General features: G+C 45.8%; 1 protein-coding gene across 5 annotated transcripts in view; it reads left to right on the forward strand.

Moving 5' to 3' along the window:
* The window catches only part of PPP2R2B (protein phosphatase 2 regulatory subunit Bbeta), a 521,527-nt gene that overhangs the window by 408,505 nt on the left and 90,534 nt on the right, over nt 1-22,488 (forward strand). For 4 of the 5 annotated variants that reach the window (XM_063928100.1, XM_063928101.1, XM_063928104.1 and 1 more), the window contains exons 2-4: nt 5,938-6,035; nt 11,115-11,280; nt 15,630-15,742. In XM_063928100.1, coding sequence (XP_063784170.1) covers nt 5,938-6,035; nt 11,115-11,280; nt 15,630-15,742 — 377 coding nt within the window. Of the gene's footprint in view, nt 1-1,527; nt 1,610-5,937; nt 6,036-11,114; nt 11,281-15,629; nt 15,743-22,488 lie in introns of those variants that run through there. The other variant, XM_063928103.1, reaches the window with a different exon arrangement.

The following is a 22,488-nucleotide window of genomic DNA, read 5'->3' on the forward strand; positions in this document are numbered from 1 at the left end:
AACTTCAGACTGCGGTCGCTGCAACGATCCAGTCTGAATTACCCCCTATGTCACAAATCGGTATGACTGAAAGTGCAAGCGTATTCCTCCTACTGTTCTATTGGGATGCTGTCAGCATCCCGTCGCTGTTGATGCTGGAGGTCAGGTGACCGATAACGGAATCCCGTCTGACGGCATCCTGAAGATAAGTATTGGGGTGAGGGTTAGGCACTATGTGGGGGGGATTGCAGTAGATGCGACCCCCCGAGTCAGCCCTATCTACCTCCCTCGTGATTAGCCATAGCAGCCACCTCCATTATCTTAGCCCTAGTCGGCACCCCTGGCGGGTTAGGATAGGGGGCATGGGAGGGGTAAATTACTGACCCTGTCCATGTCGGAATTCTCAAAATTGAGATGCCACGGTCTGTTGTGATCACAACCATCCCGACCGTCTGTATATGGTATCACACCCGTCCTATTGTTGCATCAGTCAGCACACAAACCAGACCTAGGCTAAGTGCAAACTATCTGTCTGAGCCACTGATCCCTTACCCATACACACAAATCAGAATCACAGGGAGATGCATACACACGCACACTACACTGCCACCAGAAATGGCTGCTCCTTACCTCATGATACCACCGTCCAAAAACACTGATCTCCATTCACACAAAATGTGGCATGCATCCACCTACTGTATATGCAACTTTGGACATGAGAGCATGGCATATGCTCACACCATGATTTGGGACTCGCGTGCAGTTGGCCCGGAAACGGGAGAAGCGTCTGTTTTTACAGATGCTTAATACTCCGAATCAGGCCCTGAATGAATATAAAGACTGGTACAAAAATTACCAATTGTTACAACATATATTGAAAATTGTCCAGTGTGTACACTCCCGCGGGTCGCTAGTGACTTCCCCCGTCGTCTTCTGTAGATGCAGCTCAATCTGGGGATGTCGCTAGCAATGCCATACTGCCAAATGCAGTACTGCCTCACTCCGTTGCTGCCAGCATCTGCAAGTGTGTATGCTCTTGCCGATGTCTGCACCCCCGCCGGTACGTCACTCCCGATCTCGCTGAGACAATAATGTGTACCCAACTTTAGAAACACAGAGCAGGGTTCTTGGGCCGGGTTACATGAAATCAGCAGTGGATACTGAAGTGATTATCTTTACGTGTTCCATGATTGTTTGAATCTAATTGAAATTAATATAGTTTTGTGATGCATATTGTTTAATTTACATTGCCAAGTTATTTTGTGTGTTCTTTTTCATTAACATAATGTAACTTCTATATGGAAATACCATCACAGAGTTTAGTGGGGTCCGCTGTCCCGCTTTCCGGAGAATGCATCTTACATTAGAAATGGCACTCATTGTTCCACCTGAGAAAGAAGCGCCTGACAATGCTCAGAGAATTATCTTGCTTTGTATCCCTGACCTCATTAATTTTGTTATTTTACAATGATTACAGTACTCCCTATTTGCACCTACTCTGGGGAACAGGCTGAAACCTGACATGATGAGAATTGTTTTATAAAGAGGTTGCTACATTCCTGAATGGATCACTTCCACTACACATCTGTGCAGCTCTTTTGTGTGACGGGTTGTATACAGGGTGGGAAAGGTGTGTATATAAAGAGACTTCACCTAAATATATACATTATTAATACATATTTTGAGATCTCCTTTAAGTGAAATTCGCTTTCAGAAATTGATTTCCAGGTTGATTTGCTTTCTGTTCCCGGAATACGGCTACTGTGATGTGCTGCGTTCATAGATTTCATTCTACAGCGCAGACCTGATCTTATCTGTTGCAGTCTGATTAGAAAATAAACATTAGTGATGGTTCTCATGCAAGTTATTTTTCCTGCCCTGCACCCTTCTATATATAGACCTCACTGTAAGGCGGGTGATGTGGTTGGAATAGGTTTTTATTTTAACAGATTTAGTTAAAATTGCGTGCTGTTTAATTTGTATAATGCACCGCTGTACAACACTCAGTGGAAGCAAACTGCTCCTGATCAGTAAGCTATGTGAGTAAACCCTGTTTATCTTTAGCCATCACGGCTGGCTCTTACTAGTAATACGCCCTGGTACAAACTATGTGAAATCCATTGTAATGCATATTTTCACCTGCAATATTTACAGATGTCACCTGAGGCCATCATCCAGTAGCTGTAACAATGCAGTGTGCACAGGAAATCACACTTTATGACATTATTGGTTCCATTGCGCTTTCCTCCATGGCTATCAAGCAGCATGTCCATTACAAATATACAGTATAATGTGTGTCAGTGCCTATGAGAGGAATGGCTCATGGGTAATGCTGCTCCTGGGTGACTACCTGAGGCTGGTGGCACAGTCACTCTCTAGTACACCTGCATATTTCATCCTTAGCCATTCAGCATTTATATACTGTACTAGCTGGAGTATCCGGCGTTGCCCGGGATTTTAAGAATGTTTGTTTACAAAAATGTAATTTAAATATTAAACACAGTATAAATAACATAGTAAAAAAAAAGCATGTAAAATGTTACACACATCAATAAAATGAAAACCCAACGTGCTGCTGGGGAACCGTGCTACTTCCACTATATTACTCTGTGTGTGGGTTCGTGCTACCTCCATTCCCCTCCTCACATCATGTCACTGTCCCTGTCACATGTAGCCCTGTCATCACTGAGATATCATGCATGTCCTGATATAGTGTGTGCTGCTGGCCCACCCCTAGGGGTGCTAGTGGTGTGTTACCCCCACAGTGTTTGTTCCCAGAGTGTAAGTAATGTGTAGCAAGTTTGGTGTAAATTGCTGCAGGCATTCCAGAGTTATGCTGTCTGCTGAAAAACTCTGTGCTGCTGCCTGAACTCTAGGGGTGTCTAACCCCCACAGTGTTTGTTCCCAGCTTGTAAGTCCTATGTCTACCAAGTTTGTTGTAAATTGGTGTAGGCATTCTGGAGTTATGCTGTCTCCTGAAATACAGATGTGTAGCAAGTTTGGTGTAAATTGCTCCAGGCCTTCCACAGTTATGCTGTCTGCTGACATACTCTGTGCTGCTGTCCCACCCCTAGGGGTGCTCGGGGTGTCTAACCCCCACAGAGTTTGTTCCAAGATTTTAAGTCAGATGTGTACCAAGTTTGGTGTAAATTGCTCCAGGCCTTCCACAGTTATGCTGTCTGCTGACATACTCTGTGCTGCTGTCCCACCCCTAGGGGTGCTCGGGGTGTCTAACCCCCACAGAGTTTGTTCCAAGATTTTAAGTCAGATGTGTACTAAGTTTGGTGTAAATTGCTCCAGGCCTTCCATAGTTTTGCTGTCTGCTGACATACTCTGTGCTGCTGTCCCACCCCTAGAGGTGCTTGGGGTGTCTGACTCCCCATAGTGTTTGTTTCCAGAGTGTAAGTCATATGTGTAGCAAGTTTGTTGTAAATTTCTGCAGGCATTCCAGAGTTATGCTGTCTGCTGAAATACTCGGTGCTGCTGCCTCACCCCTAGTGGTGCTAGGGGTGTCTTCCTCCCACAGTATTTGTTGCCAGATTGTAAGGCATATGTGTACCAATTTTTGAGTACATTGCTCCAGCAAGTCCGGAGTTATGCTGTCTCCTGATATACTCTGTGCTGCTGTCTGCCCCCCTAGGGGTGCTAGGGATTTCAAATTGTTTTAGTTGCCTCCGCCATGTTTGAATACGCTTGTATGTGAAATATCACGATCTTCGCTTGTAAACTGTGGATTTGTATAGAAAGACAGAATGACAGATTTTCATTTTTATATATTAGATTTGCAATGCATAAGTCCCTGCACTGATGTGTTATATAAATGCACATTTGATCCTGCAGTAAAGTTTCAACCAGCATCTATGCCATTAGCTGTGTAATCGGAATAAACTTTGACACTTCGCTTTACCCTGTTTGCAGCTACAGTATAAGCCACTCTGGGAGCAGGGCCGTCTTAACAGCAGTGTAGGCCCCTGGGCACAGCAATGCACTGAGCCCCCTACCCGTCCTTCAGCGGTAGGGGTGAAGGGTGCTATCAGTGCAGCTTTGATGTCCCGCGGACGGTAGTGGGTGTTCTATCTTCCGCTCAGCATGTAGGATGTGGAACAGTAATTTCTGCTAATACTCCTTTACTGCACAGATGGGGCTAAACTGTAGAAGGGGGCATTGGGCTGAATGAAAAAGCCCTGGTACATGACTGCCAGGGTGGTAGGGGAGGGCAGTGCCGTAACTAGACATTTTAGCGCTGTGTGCAAGAAATGGCATTAGCGCGCCCCCCCCCCCCCCATGGTTAAAACAGGACCAAATCACGACGTAGGCGCACGCCAAAAATATAGGGGAGAGGCTTCATGGGAAAGGGGCGTGACCACAAAATAATACCAATTCATATTACGCTGCACAGTAGTTTCCATTATTCAAATGACGCCGCACAGTAGTGCCAGTTACACACATTACATCAGGTAGAGCCCCAAATTACACATTACGCCAGGTAGAGTCCTCCTTTTACACATTACAGCAGCAGAGTCCCCCTTGTTACACATTACGGAAGCAGAATTCCCCTGTTTACACATTACGGCAGCAGAGCGGCGGTGGTTGCGGCCCTACGTGTGTTGCCGGCGGTTCTGCGCCCAGGCACCGCTGGCACACACCTAGCTACAGCCCTGCCCTATACGACACACTACATAACTACACTATACCCCCCTACGTGCTGCACTACATACCTACACTATAACCCCCATACTACATCTGATACATCACAACACTGCAAGTGCATTACGTGCCTCACAATAAAATTAAAACATCTCTATGCCTATCTATTCTACTGTACATTAACTCACTGTGAGTCCTCTCCCCAACGGAGCATCAGACTGAGCCTAATGTGATTATGATAATGCTGCCTTTACCTCTGCACCAACATGCCCATAAGCTCAATATAAAGTTGCACGTATCTTAATGTAGCTGTACTAACATAAGTGTACCGTTTTTTTCCTATATAATTCAGGCTGTTTGTGCAAAAAAATAAAAATGTAAATGATTTAATGTACTGAAATGTATAAAAAGAGAAACGAAATTGTAATTAAGATAATATAGTAGCGCTTAAAAACACAAGCAATGCATTGATATGTTGAAATGAATGTTTACATTGTTTTTTTTTGTAAATGCTTTTAATAAAAAGCATTTCATAATTTAACCACTTTAAGTTTAAATCTAGTGAAATGCATCAATTGTATGCCGTGTCGGACTGGGGCTTGAAGGGCCCACCAGTGGAATGCAGTTGTAGGGGCCATGTTTTGAGGTGTGGCCAGTATCCAGAAAGGGGTGTGGCCAGGGGTGACAGAGGTTTGGGAAAGTGCATGGTCTGGGCCCCTAGATAGATAGATAGATAGATAGATATATGTGGAGATATAAATATATATATATATATATATTTGTGTATATTAAATATATATGTGTATGTTTTAAATACTACTAGTGCATCCATGATAATGTATCACTAGAAAATACACCACCGTCCTGTGCAGTGTAAGGTAACATATGCATAATGTATAATTAAAGTGCACAGTCTGGAACATGATCTCTAGAGGAGGTGGGCCAACCAGGGGTTTTTCCCTGTATACCCGTGGGCCAGTCCAGCCCTAATTTTATGTGAAACAAGTATTACATAAAATTTCCGTGGACACCTACTGTGCTAAAATAGAAGGTACTGTCAGGATATTGTCTGAAGAATAAACCAATGCCATATGACCTATGATTTCAGCTTTCATTTCTCTTTACTGGGATATTTTTAAAAGGAACTTTACAAACCATTTTTTTGTAAATATCTCTTCTAGTCGTGGGTCACAGTGTCCGTTTTAGTGAAAAAAATGACCTTTTAATTTCCTTTGACAGAAAGATTTAACACTTGGAAGCAGAAGCATTCAGTCACCTAAAATGCGCCTTTGTCTCTCTCCCTTTCTCTAGCTGACATTATCTCGACAGTTGAATTCAACAACACAGGAGAATTGCTTGTGACAGGAGACAAGGGGGGCCGTGTTGTAATATTTCAACGTGAGCAGGAGGTAAGTGCATCCGACCACAAAATTAATTTTATTTTATTCTCTCATTACAGGCTTCATGCTGCTTCCTAATTTTAATGTCTCACTCATTGCCCAGGTTATCAATAAACAAACCACATGTGACACACAAGCCTGGGCCACTGAGTTTCCCGCAGCTTGGCCTACCCCGGTTTGAAAGTGTCTTTTGTATCATACTGTCAGAAATTATTTACTACTGTCTGTGTTTTATTTTGAAACAATTGTTTAGTCAGTGAGAATGAAAATATCAGGTTATTTATTTGATGCTTTATACATAATTTGGTTAACACTTTTTTTATTTCTTTTCATGTTTGAAAATCGCAAAGTAGCAAAATCTGTGACAGACGCTTTTCATTACAATAGACCATTGCATTTGGTTTTTAAATGGCTTTCATACCTATGGGTGACATATTTCCGCTATTAAATTCACATTTACAGTACTAATGTGTATTAAGCAAATTTGGTAATGGTCTAAATTACTTTTATCATTGTAATTTGTGTATTTGGTACATGCACTATGTACTAATATGATATACTGGACTAGATGGGGCCAAGTGGTTCTTAACTGCCATCAAATTCTTAGTTTGTATACTAATATATTAGTAAATAGTTCATACTTGCCTACTTTTGAAAAAGCATTTCAGGGAGATGTGAAAGTAACACCTATCAGTGCGGACGTGTACTGCTACATCTGAGAGGCGGGTCATAAGTATTCCTTACATCCAAATGTAAATGAGCCCCAAAGTTAGTAAGATCTACTTGTTGAAGAAAAGACACTGATATTTTGCAGAATTTGTTTGTGTATTTTGCTTTACAAGAGGTTCCATATACTGTAAGTGGCCATGAGAAACGTTATTTAAAATGCATGTAGCCATAGGGATCATTGTGCTTTATACCCACTGCAGGGCGATGGCACTTGTGTTCCCATTTGTATGTATGTATCAGTGATTTCACCCCCCACCCCCACCCCCCTGTGAATGTAACAGCTGCATAATAGGGGTCAGGTACAATGAGGGAGATTGCTGGTCTACCCAGGGAGTGAGGGAGATTGCTGCTATTTCAGGGAGTCTCCTGCAGAATGCGGGAGGCTACGCAACTATGATATAGTTGAGATTAGTTAACATTAACTATGGGAGTAGAGGCTGAAGAAGGCTCACAAGCATAGACGTCCGCAGCTAATTTTATTAGTGGGTGCATCGCAGGAGGGGCTTGTCCAGCACCACACAGAGACGTCTAGCACTATTTTACATTCTCTCAGTAAAATCACATGACTTAATTTAATTTCTCCCTAGTTCCTAATAATAAAGTAGATATAATATACCCCAGAGAAATAAAATGAAACCTAATGGTGTGACCACCGGCCGATACTGACTGTCCGCTATGGCATAACCTTGAGTTCTAACTGCCGCTGCAGCCTATCGCTGCTTACACTTCCCCAATCTATCTCTGACCCAGCAGCAGAACTAGAGAGTGGTGGGCCTAGGTGCATATGCACCACCCACCCCTTGCACCCCAAGCACCTACACCCTAATTTTGAGTGGGACATTCTGAAAAGTATGGGAGACTTAGGGGGCCGAACATTTGAGTTTTAATATAACACAAGTACAGTTTAAAATATACACGTGCCATCACAGCCACATCTACCTCTTTCTATGCCATCATACCCCTCCTCCGCAGGACCCAGCATTTGTCACACATGTCCCCATGCTCACCAGCTACTGATAGTAGTGCCCCTTATTCACATTATGCCACACAGTATGAGCTGAAATTCACATTATGCCCAGAGCTGGCCCTAATCAATTTGATGACCCTAGCACCGCCACTACAGATGTAGCCAGCCTCATTGTTGTTGCAGTGCGTACCCACGAGCATACGCATCACGGCAAGCTGCACTGAATGCCGTGTTGCGAATAGCTGCAGCCAGCGTTTACGTGAATATGCATGCGCGCATCATAATTGCACACCAGTTCTTTTAGTCTCATCCTGTACTTTTAATAACATCTATTCTGTGCCTCAATAGTCAGAAAAGATGCACAATGCTAGACACACTCTGAGCAATGTAACAGAAAGCCTTACACAGGCAGAAAGGCGACACATGTAATAAAGATAGCCCTAATACACACACACACACACACACACACACACACACACACACACACACACACACACACACACACGCACTGTCACAAACCTTACCTTCTCTTTCCTGGCCGGGCACCATGGTATGGAGGCTGTTAGAGATCCACCTGCACCAGCAAGAGAAGGCATGGCTGCACACAGATCGCCGAGGGAAAGCTGGGGATGTGGCCTAATCGCGGACCCCTGTGGCCATGCCAACTTTTAGAAAGACCTCTCTAAATCAGCAGGAACTGCCCTCCCGGGGCCAGGAGAGGAGGCGCACGGGACTTCAGCCAGTGCAGAGGAGCAAGCCGGGCTCGGCGGCAGACCACAGCAATCGCCACACCACTGCGCAGCTGCAGGCGTGGCGTGTGGGGGGTGCCGCACATTAGGGAGTGCGCACCAGGCACCCCCCCCCCCCCTGCGCACGCCTATGCTCACAAGCCCAGATGTCCTACACTGTCACAGCACTTTGAGGTTTCAGAATGAATAGGTTCTGTTCTCCTCCTTTAATACTGCAAATTGTTGCTGAGAATGAACACGTCTGTGCTACTGGGCAATGGATAGTGTATACACCCAGTGACAGGTTTTCCAAACTATTAGGGCCGTAACCTATTGAAAAATCTTTTGTTTTGTGGAGCTAAGAGGGGCTTTTAAGAGAAGCTGCAATCCATAGAAAGCATTGGAGGGCCGCAGGTCACCAGTTGAACCACTTTGTTTAGTGTTATTAATAGCAGTACGTTGCTGTGCAGACTCACTTAGAGCTACAGTATACACTAGACACATGATTACTCTGTTTCAGAATACTTCAGACTCGTTTTTCATTGTCATTTCGTCATTGATGTGAATTTGTGTTACAAACACTTATTAGACTGCTTAGTGCTGTTCATATAAAATGTCCTGTATAGTAATCTCATGTGGAACTTGCTTAGCAAATACATTGGGAATATACAGTATGTTACATGATTATAGATTACTTGTACCACTTTCCGACAGAAATGTCTGAATGTCCCGGCAATTACCCGGCATTTCAGTGACGGGTAGATTTGCCAGGACCTGCGTGACCCCCCCCCCCTTCCCCCTTTCACACAGACATGCAAATTACCAGGTCGAGAATTCCGACCCAGTAATTTGCAGTTCAACACTGGTATTTTGTCTGTGTGAAAGGGTAAACCCGTGTCATAATTCCCTTGTCTCCGACCCTGGTAGATTCCAGGGTCGAAGTCCCGGGAATTACTACCCGTGTCGACCCTTCCACACAGAAAAAGGACCCGTGTGTTTCATGAAATTACCGTGTGGTTTCTTCTTTACCCGAGAATTTCGTATTCTGTCTGAAAGGGGTATTGGTGACCTCAACCCTCTAATTGCTTGTATACATCGGGTAGAGAAAAGCAGTGATAGGGCTGTTGCAGCATTGGATGTATGCCTGTTTGCGGATCGTGTTTTGTGGGTTCCGCACTGCTCATCCTCAGGAATTTAGTGTCTGGGTGATGCATAGTTATGCGCATTACAACAGCTTCTCTACATATGACCAAAGTGGCATGATAGGACATTCACTGATAGGGCAAAGTTCACTGAGGGCATGTCCAAACAGCTGTGGTCTATGCGGGGTTGGACAGAAGGGTAAATACACCCGTTGCTAGACATATATCACCTGCACCAAGCATAGGCTGGTGGTAGTGCATTCTGATTATTATGTTAGCACACAATGTATACAGATAGGGGATGAGCCACCAAAACATTCATGTCACTCTGCATATGGACAGATATACTGAATATAATACATTCTCGTATGTGCACACAGTGTGGGAGCACATACACCTTAGTCCCATCCACCTCTGCATAAAGATGACCGATTTCTCAGTAGTAAGATGTAAGGCTGATCTACACTGGGGGAGAGTAGAAAGTACAGTAGTAGGTGTAATACACTGTGCATCAGACGGAGCTTATTAGGAGCACAGGGATCTGTATTCCACAGGAGAAAGCCTTCTTGGCTCTTCTGGGGCAGTGACATTTTTAGGTAAAAGAGACTTAAGGTGTGTCTCTTCGTATGTGGCTGTGTTTTATTCTAGACCCAAATTAGGAGTATAAATTGCCTGTAAGTGCTATTGTTCAGGTTTCCATCAATAATTAACATTTTAATAGCTGAGGACTGAGGCAATATGGAATTAAAGCTGTTATGTAGTCACTGTATTAGTTGGCAGTATATACCAGCTTTCAGAGAAAAGATCTCTATGTGGCCGGCACTCAAATCCAGGGGTCATATGTATTATGGTCTAAGTTTGCTGGAGGTTGCTGATGTTGTTTTAACCCTTTCAGTGGTGAGTTTCCAATTTAAAAACACACCCTGCGGGGATGGGGGGGGGGTTCTAAATTGGCGTGGGAGCGGGGGGTGAAGGTGCCGGGGGAAGGAGTGACTGGGCAGGACGAGGTTATCGCCTGGCAATCGCCCGCGGGGATCGCCAGCGCTGATTCCCGGCTGCCTTGCGGCACTCGGGAATCAGCATAAGCCACTATACAGGTTAGCCCGCCCCCTGGTCAATAGGAGTCCGGGGGGTGGGCTTAACTCCATAATGGAGTTTGCTAATTCCCAGACGCCGTGCACAATGCACGGCTGTCCCCAGGGAATCAGGAGGTAGTATGCCCGGAATTCTTCCGAGGAAGCCAGCGCTGTCAGCTGTCAGTGCTGGCTAGCCTGGAAGATTTCCGTGCATACCACTGATGCGGTTAAAGCGCCAATCATTTACAAGGCATGGTTTTGCCTTGTAAAAATGATTGCCGCTTTATAAAATCCTCCAAGATCAGCTGGTATCCGGCACCACTGGCAAACTCAGACCCTATTACCTTGATCATCTGAGTGAATAATGTGCTTTGTGTATTATTACATGTTCATTGGAGTTATATGGTAGTTTCTAAAAATGAAAAAACCCTTTTATTTCCCATCAGAGCAAGAACCAGCCTCACCGGAGAGGAGAGTATAATGTTTACAGCACTTTCCAGAGCCACGAGCCAGAATTCGATTACTTGAAAAGTTTAGAGATAGAAGAGAAAATAAACAAGATAAGATGGCTCCCTCAGCAGAACGCTGCCTATTTCCTACTGTCCACTAATGGTGAGTATCAGATTGGCTCCTGCTCCACCCAATGTACAGTAGTAAACATACTGTGGTTTTTTTTTTTTACATCTGATGAATCGCATCCGGTTTTGTACAAATGCATTCCGATGTGCACCTTCTCCTCCAATTGGGATAAATATTCATGGCAGCCATGCCGATATGTGACTCCAATCCGTGGAGCACGGGAACGCGCCTTGGATCGGAGTCGGAGGAAAATGGCATGCGATGTGACACTTTTCATCTGATTCATCAAACAGAAAGCTCGGAATCGGATTAAAATTGGTCATATCGCACTAGTGGATGAGGGCCTTAACACATTTTTGATTGGCCATCACTCTTTAGAACACAATTTATTGGCATAGTCCCACCACAATCTGGACTATTGGGACATAGAAGACAACTTTTTGAAGTGATTGATGTGGTTGTTATGCAACAAAAAATTCTCAAGCACCCACAAAGCTCACTCCTATGCCCAGGACGCATTACAGTGGTATTTCCAGGAATACTGAAGCCCTATCACTGGGTTTTGATTGGTAGATTTTAAAATATATATGCTACTCTACCAGGAGAATACATCAAGTGCAAGTGATAAATGTAGTGTACTGAAAAAGTAATGGGGCCGTCATGCTAAGGGGAGGGAGAGTGGCATACACTTGGATAGAAACATCTAATGGGCTCTACACATTACCCGACCCGCCACCGAGCTGCCCGACGGAGGATACGGGTGACCCGGCGGTGGGAGGGGGGGGGGGGGAAAGAGTGATGGGGGGAGTGAAGTTTCTTCACTCCCCCTGTCACCTGGCTCAATAGCAGTGCATGCTAATATGGACGAGATTGTCCATATTGACCTGCATGCATATGTGGCGGGGCACCAACGATGTACGAGCGTGGGGCCGCGCATCGTTCATCGTTGGTGCCTACACACTGGGCGATATGAATTCTCGTTCATTAATGAACGAGAACGTTCATATCGTTCAGTTATATCGCCTTTAAGGGCCTTTAAGTCAGGCCAGAGGTAGGGTTTGCCTCTCTGCTGCAATGGTCATGGTTCCTTTCTCATCCTTAATACGGTGCAATTCATAGAAACATAGAATTTGACGGCAGATAAGAACCACTTGGCCCATCTAGTCTGCCCTTTTTTTTTTTTTTTTTTTTCCATATTTTTTATCTCAAAACTTATTTTGAGTGCTATTACTATTACAGTGTTATTACTATTGCAAATAAATAGTTGCTAAATATTGCCAGCTGAATCATTTAGATTGGTAGATACAGATCAATAATCGACTGTCAGAGATTCTTACATTCATTTGTTAACTTCTTCCCTTTTAATATTATGTCAGTGTTAAAATATTTATTTTTTACTAGCCTCTAGCTTCTTTTAAGTGTTATTTCTTATTATTGGGCTAGGGTAATTGTAAGAGAGAGACTCATTTTAATCAATAATATTTTGATGATTAAGTCGTCCTTTAATGTGAAAGATTTTTCATGTAACCTTGGCAACGGCTGTATCCATAGATTTAGCACATGAGTGCGGTGATCCTGATTAGCACTGTACATTATCACACCCCATTTAATGAGGATACAGCCTGCATCCTGTGCCTGCAGCCAGCGCTCTTCCTCAGTGAAGGGATTAAACATATCTCCAAAACATATGCTCCTGTGTAATTATTTTGCAATGAAAGGTTAGCATTTGTCAGATGTAAGTTAGAAGGAAGTCAATTGATCATTTTAATACAATCCGCAGCCTCCTTAAATATGTTCAGTGGGGAAAAACACATTGTGAGAGAATAAAGATTAATTACATGGTGTAATGTTCTGTTAATTGAGTTTTAAAATAGTTTTTTGATTAACAAGGATATTATCTCCACAATCAGTGATATTTTCAGCGCCAGCAGGAAATTAAAATGACTTTTTTTTTTAAATGTACCATGTGATTGCATTTGTGCCAACTCTGCCAGTGGATCAGATGATAAATGATAATGAAAGGGTGAGATCTTCACATGTTGTGCCCATTGTGACTAAAGTGGGCATTGTGGCGTATCTATAATGTGTGCAGTGCACATGGGCCCCACACTGGACCCTTGTCTTCAATTCTCACCCCTCCAGAGTTCCGCGTTGGGAGCAGCATCACTGCAAACGTTATGGGCGTGTTGGCCATCTTCCTGGTGATTTCCCTACTGCATATACGCGAAACGCCTGGAAAATGCCCACCGCACCCCTAATTTCTGTATGGGCACAAGACTCTGAACATTAGGATCAGTAGTAGACCCTAGCGCTGTGTCAGAGTCTATACGTCACTGCCAGCTAGAGAGGAGGGGAGCCGGAGGCTGCACCTGGTTCTAGTGAGAGCCATTTATGAAGTATTCCTCTGCTCATTTGGTAGTTACTATTCTTTCTTAATTTAGAGCACCTAAATAAGTATAATATAATTATCATAATTTAGATCCGATCAGTGGCGTTTAACACTCATTTGGATCATGACGCTCATTTACCAAAATACATCACTTTTTCCAAGATGTGACCTAATGTACTGAGTTAATTATAAAGTGCTTGTATCCAAGAATGTAGCTACAGTATGTCGCCCCTTACAATTCGGCTCCTAGGACCACCGTAGTAATGTAAAGCCCAGGGTTCAGAAAGCATACATGGTATTATGTTTCTGCACATTCTGTTTCTCAACATATTGTGAAAACATACAGGGCGGGATGTACTAAGCGGAAAATGCGGTAAACTCCCTGTTTACCGCATTTTCCTGATGTACTAACCCCCGGCCGGCAGGACAGCGCCGCGGCGGGGTACGCCAGCTTTAGCTGGCGTACGTCCATAGAAGCCTATGGGCTTCTCTCCGCGGCGCTGTGTGAGGGATCCGATCGGATCCCTCCCAGCATGCCCTGCGGCCGCCCCCGTCACCCCGCGCATGCGCAGACTGACTTCTGGGGCCGAATCCCGGAAGTCAGGCTGCCGCTGCGCATCGCGGAGGACAGCTCTTATCGGAAGAGCTGTCCTCCGCAATGCTGATCGCATATGTTAGTACATATGCGATCAGCATCGTGGCGCAGGGCGGCGATGTACATTAGTACATCCCGCCCACACTCACAAATGAGACAAAAATCACAGTGCAGATAGGGGGCAATTCAATTGTATGAGCACCTGCACACGCACCGATCGCCTATCTTTAGATGGGGCGATATTCAATTGATGGTGTCAGAGTGCGTGGATAAATAGGCAGGTCGTGTCAAAATCAACAGGGATAAGCCACATAAAGTGGTTAAACCCATCCAAACAACTGGGAACGACAGGGAACTTATGCAAAAAGTTTGGCTTTTAACACATTTCTGCTCAGGAGGAGGCACGCAATAATACATGTACGCCCCAAACGGAGTAACAATTGAATTGCTGCGCAGGGCGCCCAAACAACAATCTAATTCCTCCCATAGGCGCGGAATGGCTGCCGATCAGATGGGATCTATTAAATATAATTTTGGTCATATGAACATATTATGGCCTGATCGGCAGTCCCAGTTTAACATCTTTTCCCAAATAATAAAAATTGATTGTTCTGCGACTGACTGCACTGACCTATCCACTCAGCACTTGCTACCTTTATTCTTTGCAGCCAGAAAAACAAGATGCTCCAGCAGTACTGATCAACCATATTATATACTGTACCAGTAAGCATTGTTGGGAGCGCACCATTCACTGGCCATGTCAGGAGGAACTGGCAGCTTGGCCACTGCAGGTGTAGAGCTGGTCACAGGCCACAGAAGGATGCACACTTCTGTAGCTGGCAGGGAAAGCGGTTTGTCAGCCCCAGGGTTCATTGTTCAGTCATGTTACAGCAAAGCATTCTGTTGCATGATATCACAGCCTGCAGTCGCTGACTGACAGATGGCCTTTCCAAGGTGTTCAGCAGCAACTGAGGGCTGATAGCAAATTATTCTGCCAAGTTCTAGCACGTTTTTACAGCTTTACCTAATTTTCCCTTTTTATGTGACCTTGAATATCTAAAACAGATCAGTTTACTCCCCATCAAACTCCTTGATCCCGGATAGGATTTTTAGGGTACGGACAGTGTGCCCATAATTATGTGCTTAAACCAGAGCACCCGGAGGAAACCCACGCAAGCGCGGGGAGACTATACAAACTCCACACAGTCAGGGCCATGGTGGGAATCGAACCCAAGACCTCAGCACTGTGAGGCAGTAATGCTAACCATTATACCATCTGTTACCAGTATTATTTTCTCTTCCAAAGTGTTTTGCCTTATGTGGCCCTAATAAGAGATGCCTTCATTTTATCATGTCTGTGGCTCTAGAAGCCATTCATTGTTTATCTCTCCTATCCAGATAAAACCGTAAAACTATGGAAAGTCAGTGAACGAGACAAGAGACCGGAGGGTTATAACTTAAAAGATGAAGAAGGAAGGCTGCGTGACCCTTGCACAATAACTACATTACGAGTAAGAATATCACTTTGGTTTTAAGGTTACAGAATTTTTTATTGTGTTTTTTTTTCTATTTTTTTTCTATTTTTTTTAATGATGCGGTTTCTCTGATATGAATTGAGTGGTAAGGGCTGCAGGCTTTTGTACTTAAATCAAAAGGAATTATTTTACATGAACAATTTGGTCCCAAATGGGATCTTTCCTGAATCTCTGATGTAATTTGCATTTCTTTTCATTTTTCTCACTGCTCTGGTGTATTAGAATATGTCACAAAGCTGACAAAGCAGCTCTACTTCCGTCTGGTTGCTGCATATTTGCGCTGTGCTGAGTTTGTGTATCAGATTCGGAAGTTTTCATTGACTTTTTGGTGACCTTTTCACTGGACAAACAAATGTGTTGCAAACATATTAAAATGCCTGTGAAAGGCTACCTGGCATAAAAGAAATGCCATGGCGTGTAGTCTGTATTGATCTGTTGGTCTGACAATGAGTCATAGTCAATAGCGATTCAATCGTTTGTCTTAGGCGCACACAGGTATTTTAGACCTGATAGAAGAATCATATGTGCTTTAATCACTACAGTGCATTGTCTATGTAAAGTGGAACATCATGCTGTCAAAACAATAAGCGAGCGTTTTATATATATATATATATATATATATATATATAGGGTATACAGTACTCTTGCTGTGACAATGGGTTCTAAGCACTTAGTCCCCTGTCCTTTTCAACAACACCCCTGTGCTTTTAAATATTTACATTTGATATTCTAATATCGTGGTGCGTGGGTGCCGCGGGTGGGGGAGGGGTCCGGAGCCACCACGGATGGGGATGAGCAGTTGCAGGGGTGCCGCGGGTGAGGGAGGGGCAGGTGTGGTGGTGGGGGAGGGGCAGGGGTGCTGCGGGTGGGAGTCCAGAGCCACAGCGGGTGGGGGAGGAGGGGTGTGGGGGTGCCGTGGATGGGGCCCGGAGGGACTGCAAGTGGGGGAGGGACGGGTAATGCTTCTCCTGCTGCTACTCCTGGAAGCAGCTAAGCTGCTGTTCTCCCTTTGGCAGTGGCTCTCCCGGAGACTCGCACAGCCGGCGCTAAGGGCTGCTGGGAGCTGTCGTTTATTTAGTGTGTCTACTTCCCTGTTATGCAGCGCGTTGAGACATCGGCGCTAACAATAGTGACTGGCTGGCAGAACTGACTGACTGGCGGAATCAATGTAAAAGGTGAGAGTGCACACCCGCTGCACTGCACAACACTGTCACCTTTTTACATTGGTTCAGCGTACAGACATTACCCTCCGCGATATCACCCACTCTAGCAGTTACATTAGCCATCTCGGAGCTTGCAGGCTGGCAGCCCAGGTGCTGTGTTGCGGAGTCGGGGCCTCTGGGCATCTGGGCGCGGCTGTGGCGCGGAGGCACTTCTGTGACATCACGCGCAGAGGAGGCTCCGGGGCTCAGAGAGTATGCGGCGCATGGAGGGCTATGAAAGCCTTCCGATGTAACGCTTTCATACACATCTATGCCGGTGGCTGCAGCAGCTTTTGTTCCACCTGCGCCGCGAATAGGGAGTGGGGATTGTTGATGCTAGAGGGGACAGGCGGACTGGCAGCAGGACATAGGACGCTGCAGTAAAAGGATTTCCCCCCCCCCCCCCCCCCTATCTACAGTGCAGAGACTTGTTGCAGATGCAGTGGCATACCCTCCACCTGTACCTTTTTGGCAGGTACAGTACCTTTTTTTTAATGGTCTGTACCAATTTTTGGCTGTCAAAACTTCCATTGAAAACATAGGAAAAGGGGCCACGCCCCCTTTTCGAAATTGTACCAAATTTTATGTGTAAATTGTTGGGGGGTATGTTGCTGCAGATGCAGTGGGCCTATTTTGGGTTGTGGACCTGGAGCTGCAGCTCCATCAGCCCCATTGTTAATCCTGCTCTGGGAACACACAGCAGCCAAAGGGCAGAGCCTCCCATTGGATGTAACCTGTGTGGGAGGATGTTTCTCGCCCAATCAGCTGTGGACTGGGTGTGATAGACCTGCTCCTAGCCATGCCCAGCGTTATACACACAGCCACAGATCTGGGCTATTATATAGGATATATATATATATATATATATATATATATATATATATATATATACGTGTATTGGTCAAACGTTTTTAAGATCAGGACCATACCAACAGATGTGGGGTGGTCCTGATCACATGGTGCTGACTTCGAAAACATTTGATCAATACACGCTTCTTTTTGCAAATATTCTGTCTTTGACTGCCATTCTATCACTGTATATACTTAGGTTTATTTATGGTAACCGGAGCAAGTTGTCTTGAGTATTTGAGTGCAGATTAAGGATATCTGTTTGTGTGTACTGTATGTATGTATATAGTATGGGTAATAGTTTCCATTCCTCTACAGTTCTTGCATCAGCAAGTCACTACACAAAATCATGCACCTGCTTCTAAGTGCATGTATTTGGCGACTGTCTACATTTATAAAATATTTTATAGGTCCCTTTTCTCTAACGTCCTAGTGGATGCTGGGGACACCGTAAGGACCATGGGGATAGACGGGCTCCACAGGAGACATGGGCACTTTAAGAAAGAGTTTAGGTTCTGGTGTGCACTGGCTCCTCCCTCTATGCCCCTCCTCCAGACCTCAGTTTGATACTGTGCCCAGACGAGCTGGGTGCTTTTCAGTGAGCTCTCCTGAGTTTGCTGAGAAAGTATTTTGTTAGGTTTTTTATTTTCAGGGAGCTCTGCTGGCAACAGACTCCCTGCATCGTGGGACTGAGGGGAGAGAAGCAGCCCTACTCTCTGAAGCTAGGTCCTGCTTCTTAGGCTACTGGACACCATTAGCTCCAGAGGGATTGTACGCAGGATCTCACCCTCGCCGTCCGATCCCAGAGCCGCGCCGCTGTCCTCCTCGCAGAGCCGGAAGACAGAAGCAGGGTGAGTATGAGAAGCAAAGAAGACTTCACAGGCGGCAGAAGACTCCGTTCTTCACTGAGGTAACGCACAGCACTGCAGCTGTGCGCCATTGCTCCCACACACCTCACATATTCCAGTCACTGTAAGGGTGCAGGGCGCATGGGGGAGGCGCCCTGGGCAGCATTTGGGACCTCTTTTGGCAACAGTTAAAGATATATACAGCTGGGCACTGTATATATGTATGAGCCCCCGCCAAAAATTGCATATTTAAGCGGGACAGAAGCCCGCCGCCGAGGGGGCGGAGCTTCTTCCTCAGCACTCACCAGCGCCATTTTTTCTCCACAGCTCCGCTGAGAGGAAGCTCCCCAGGCTCTCCCCTGCAGATACACGGTAGAAGAGGGTAAAAAGAGAGGGGGGGCACATAATTAGGCGCAAAAAACGATATATAAACAGCAGCTACTGGGTTAACATTAAGTTACTGTGTTATTCCTGGGTTTATAGCGCTGGGGTGTGTGCTGGCATACACACTCTCTGTCTCTCCTAAGGGCCTTGTGGGGGAACTGTCTTCAAAAAGGGCATTCCCTGTGTGTGTGGTGTGTCGGTACACTTGTGTCGACATGTCTGATGAGGAAGGCTATGTGGAAGCAGAGCGGGAGCAAATGAATGTGGTGTCTCCGCCGACGGCGCCGACACCTGATTGGATGGATATGTGGAAGGTTTTAAATGATAATGTTAATTCCTTGCATAAAAGGTTAGAAAAAGCTGAAGCCTCAGGACAGTCAGGGTCCCAACCCGTGCCTGATCCTATGTCGCAGAGGCCGTCAGGGTCTCAGAAGCGCCCACTATCCCAAATTGTTGACACAGATACCGACATGGATTCTGACTCCAGTGTCGATTTACGATGATGCAAAGTTACAGCCAAAATTGGCTAAATCCATCCGTTATATGATTATAGCAATTAAGGATGTGTTGCACATCACAGAGGAAATCCCAGTCCCTGACAAGAGGGTACATATGTATGGGGAAAAGAAGCCGGAGGTAACCTTTCCCCCCTCACACGAGCTAAATGAGTTATGTGAAAAGGCTGGGGAATCTCCAGATAAAAAACTGCAGATTTCCAAAAGGATTCTTATGGCGTATCCTTTCCCGCCAACGGACAGGTTACGCTGGGAATCCTCCCCTAAGGTGGACAAAGCTTTAACACGCTTATCCAAGAAGGTAGCCCTGCCGTCACAGGATACGGCTACCCTCAAAGATGCTGCGGATCGCAAACAGGAGGTTACCCTGAAGTCCATTTGTACACATTCAGGTACCTTACTGAGGCCGGCAAACGCGTCGGCCTGGGTGTGTAGTGCTGTAGCAGCATGGACGGATACCGTATCTGAGGAAATTGATACCTTAGACAAGGATACTATATTGTTGACCTTGGGGCATGTTAAAGACGCTGTCCTATATATGAGAGATGCTCAAAGAGACATTAGTCTACTGGGTTCTAGAATAAATGCTATGTCAATTTCTGCCAGAAGGGTCCTGTGGACTCGGCAATGGACAGGTGATGCCGACTCAAAAAGGCATATGGAGGTTTTACCTTACAAGGGTGAGGAATTGTTTGGGGAGGGTCTCTCGGACCTGGTCTCCACAGCTACTGCTGGAAAGTCAAATTTTTTGCCATATGTTTCCTCACAGCCTAAGAGAGCACCGTATTATCAAATGCAGTCCTTTCGATCACAGAAAAACAAGAAAGTCCGAGGTGCGTCCTTTCTTGCCAGAGGCGGGGGCAGAGGAAAAAAGCTGCACAACACAGCTAGTTCCCAGGAACAGAAGTCCTCCCCGGCCTCTACAAAATCCACCGCATGACGCTGGGGCTTCACAGGCGGAGCTAGGCCCGGTGGGGGCACGTCTTCGAAATTTCAGCCACAGGTGGTTTCACTCCCAGTTGGATCCCTGGGCAATAGAGATTGTGTCTCAGGGAAACAAGCTGGAATTCGAGGAGATGCCATCTCACCGATACCTCAAATCGGCCCTGCCAGCTTCCCCCCACGAGAGGGAAATAGTGTTAACTGCAATTCACAAATTGTATCTTCAACAGGTGGTGGTCAAGGTTCCCCTCCTTCAACAAGGAAGGGGTTATTATTCGACCATGTTTGTAGTCCCGAAACCGGATGGTTCGGTCAGACCCATATTGAATTTAAAATCCCTGAACACATACCTGAAAAGGTTCAAGTTCAAGATGGAATCGCTGAGAGCGGTCATCGCAAGCCTGGAAGGGGGGGATTTTATGGTGTCTCTGGACATAAAGGATGCATACCTTCATGTCCCCATTTATCCACCTCATCAGGCGTACCTCAGATTTGTGGTACAGGATTGTCATTACCAATTTCAGACGTTGCCGTTTGGTCTCTCCACGGCACCGAGAATATTTACCAAGGTAATGGCGGAAATTATGGTACTCCTGCGGAAGCAAGGAGTCACAATTATCCCATACTTGGACGATCTCCTCATAAAAGCGAGATCAAGAGAGCAGTTGCTGATCAGCGTAGCACTTTCTATGGAAGTGTTACGGCAACACGGCTGGATTCTAAATATTCCAAAGTTGCAGTTGGTTCCTACGACTCGTCTGCCTTTCCTGGGCATGATTCTAGACACAGACCAGAAAAGGGTTTATCTCCCGATGGAGAAAGCTCAGGAACTCATGACTCTGGTCAGGAATCTATTAAAACCAAAACAGGTGTCCGTGCATCACTGCACTCGTGTCCTGGGAAAGATGGTGCCATCATACGAGGCCATTCCCTTCGGCAGGTTCCATGCGAGGACTTTTCAATGGGACTTACTGGACAAGTGGTCCGGATCACATCTTCAGATGCATCGGTTAATCACCCTATCCCCCAGGGCCAGGGTGTCACTCCTGTGGTGGCTGCAGAGCGCTCACCTTCTCGAGGGCCGCAGATTCGGCATTCAGGACTGGGTCCTGGTGACCACGGACGCAAGCCTCCGAGGTTGGGGTGCAGTCGCACAGGGAAGAAATTTCCAAGGTCTGTGGTCAAGTCAAGAAACTTGCCTTCACATCAACATCCTGGAACTAAGGGCCATATACAACGCCCTACGTCAAGCGGAGACCCTGCTTCGCGACCAACCGGTTCTGATTCAGTCAGACAACATCACCGCAGTGGCTCATGTAAACCGCCAAGGCGGCACAAGGAGCTGAGTGGCGATGGCGGAAGCCACCAGAATTCTTCGCTGGGCGGAGAATCACGTAAGCGCACTGTCAGCCGTGTTCATCCCGGGAGTGGACAACTGGGAAGCAGACTTCCTCAGCAGACACAACCTCCACCCGGGAGAGTGGGGACTTCATCAGGAAGTCTTCGCACAGATTACAAGTCGGTGGGAACTGCCACAGGTGGACATGATGGCATCCCGCCTCAACAAAAAGCTACAGAGGTATTGCGCCAGGTCAAGAGACCCTCAGGCGATAGCTGTAGACGCCGTGGTGACACCGTGGGTGTTCCAGTCGGTCTATGTATTTCCTCCTCTTCCTCTCATACCCAAGGTGCTGAGGATAATAAGAAAAAGAGGAGTGAGAACAATACTCATTGTTCCAGATTGGCCACGAAGGACTTGGTATCCAGATCTGCAAGAAATGCTCACAGAGGAATCGTGGCCTCTTCCTCTAAGACGGGACTTGTTGCAACAGGGGCCCTGTCTGTTCCAAGACTTACCGCGGCTGTGTTTGACGGCATGGCGGTTGAACGCCGGATCCTAGCAGAGAAAGGCATTCCGGATGAGGTCATTCCTACGCTGATAAAGGCTAGGAAGGACGTGACAGCTCAACATTATCACCGTA

This window comes from Pseudophryne corroboree, chromosome 6 (genome assembly GCF_028390025.1).
Source record: "Pseudophryne corroboree isolate aPseCor3 chromosome 6, aPseCor3.hap2, whole genome shotgun sequence".
In the NCBI taxonomy this organism is placed as follows: Eukaryota; Metazoa; Chordata; class Amphibia; order Anura; family Myobatrachidae; genus Pseudophryne; species Pseudophryne corroboree.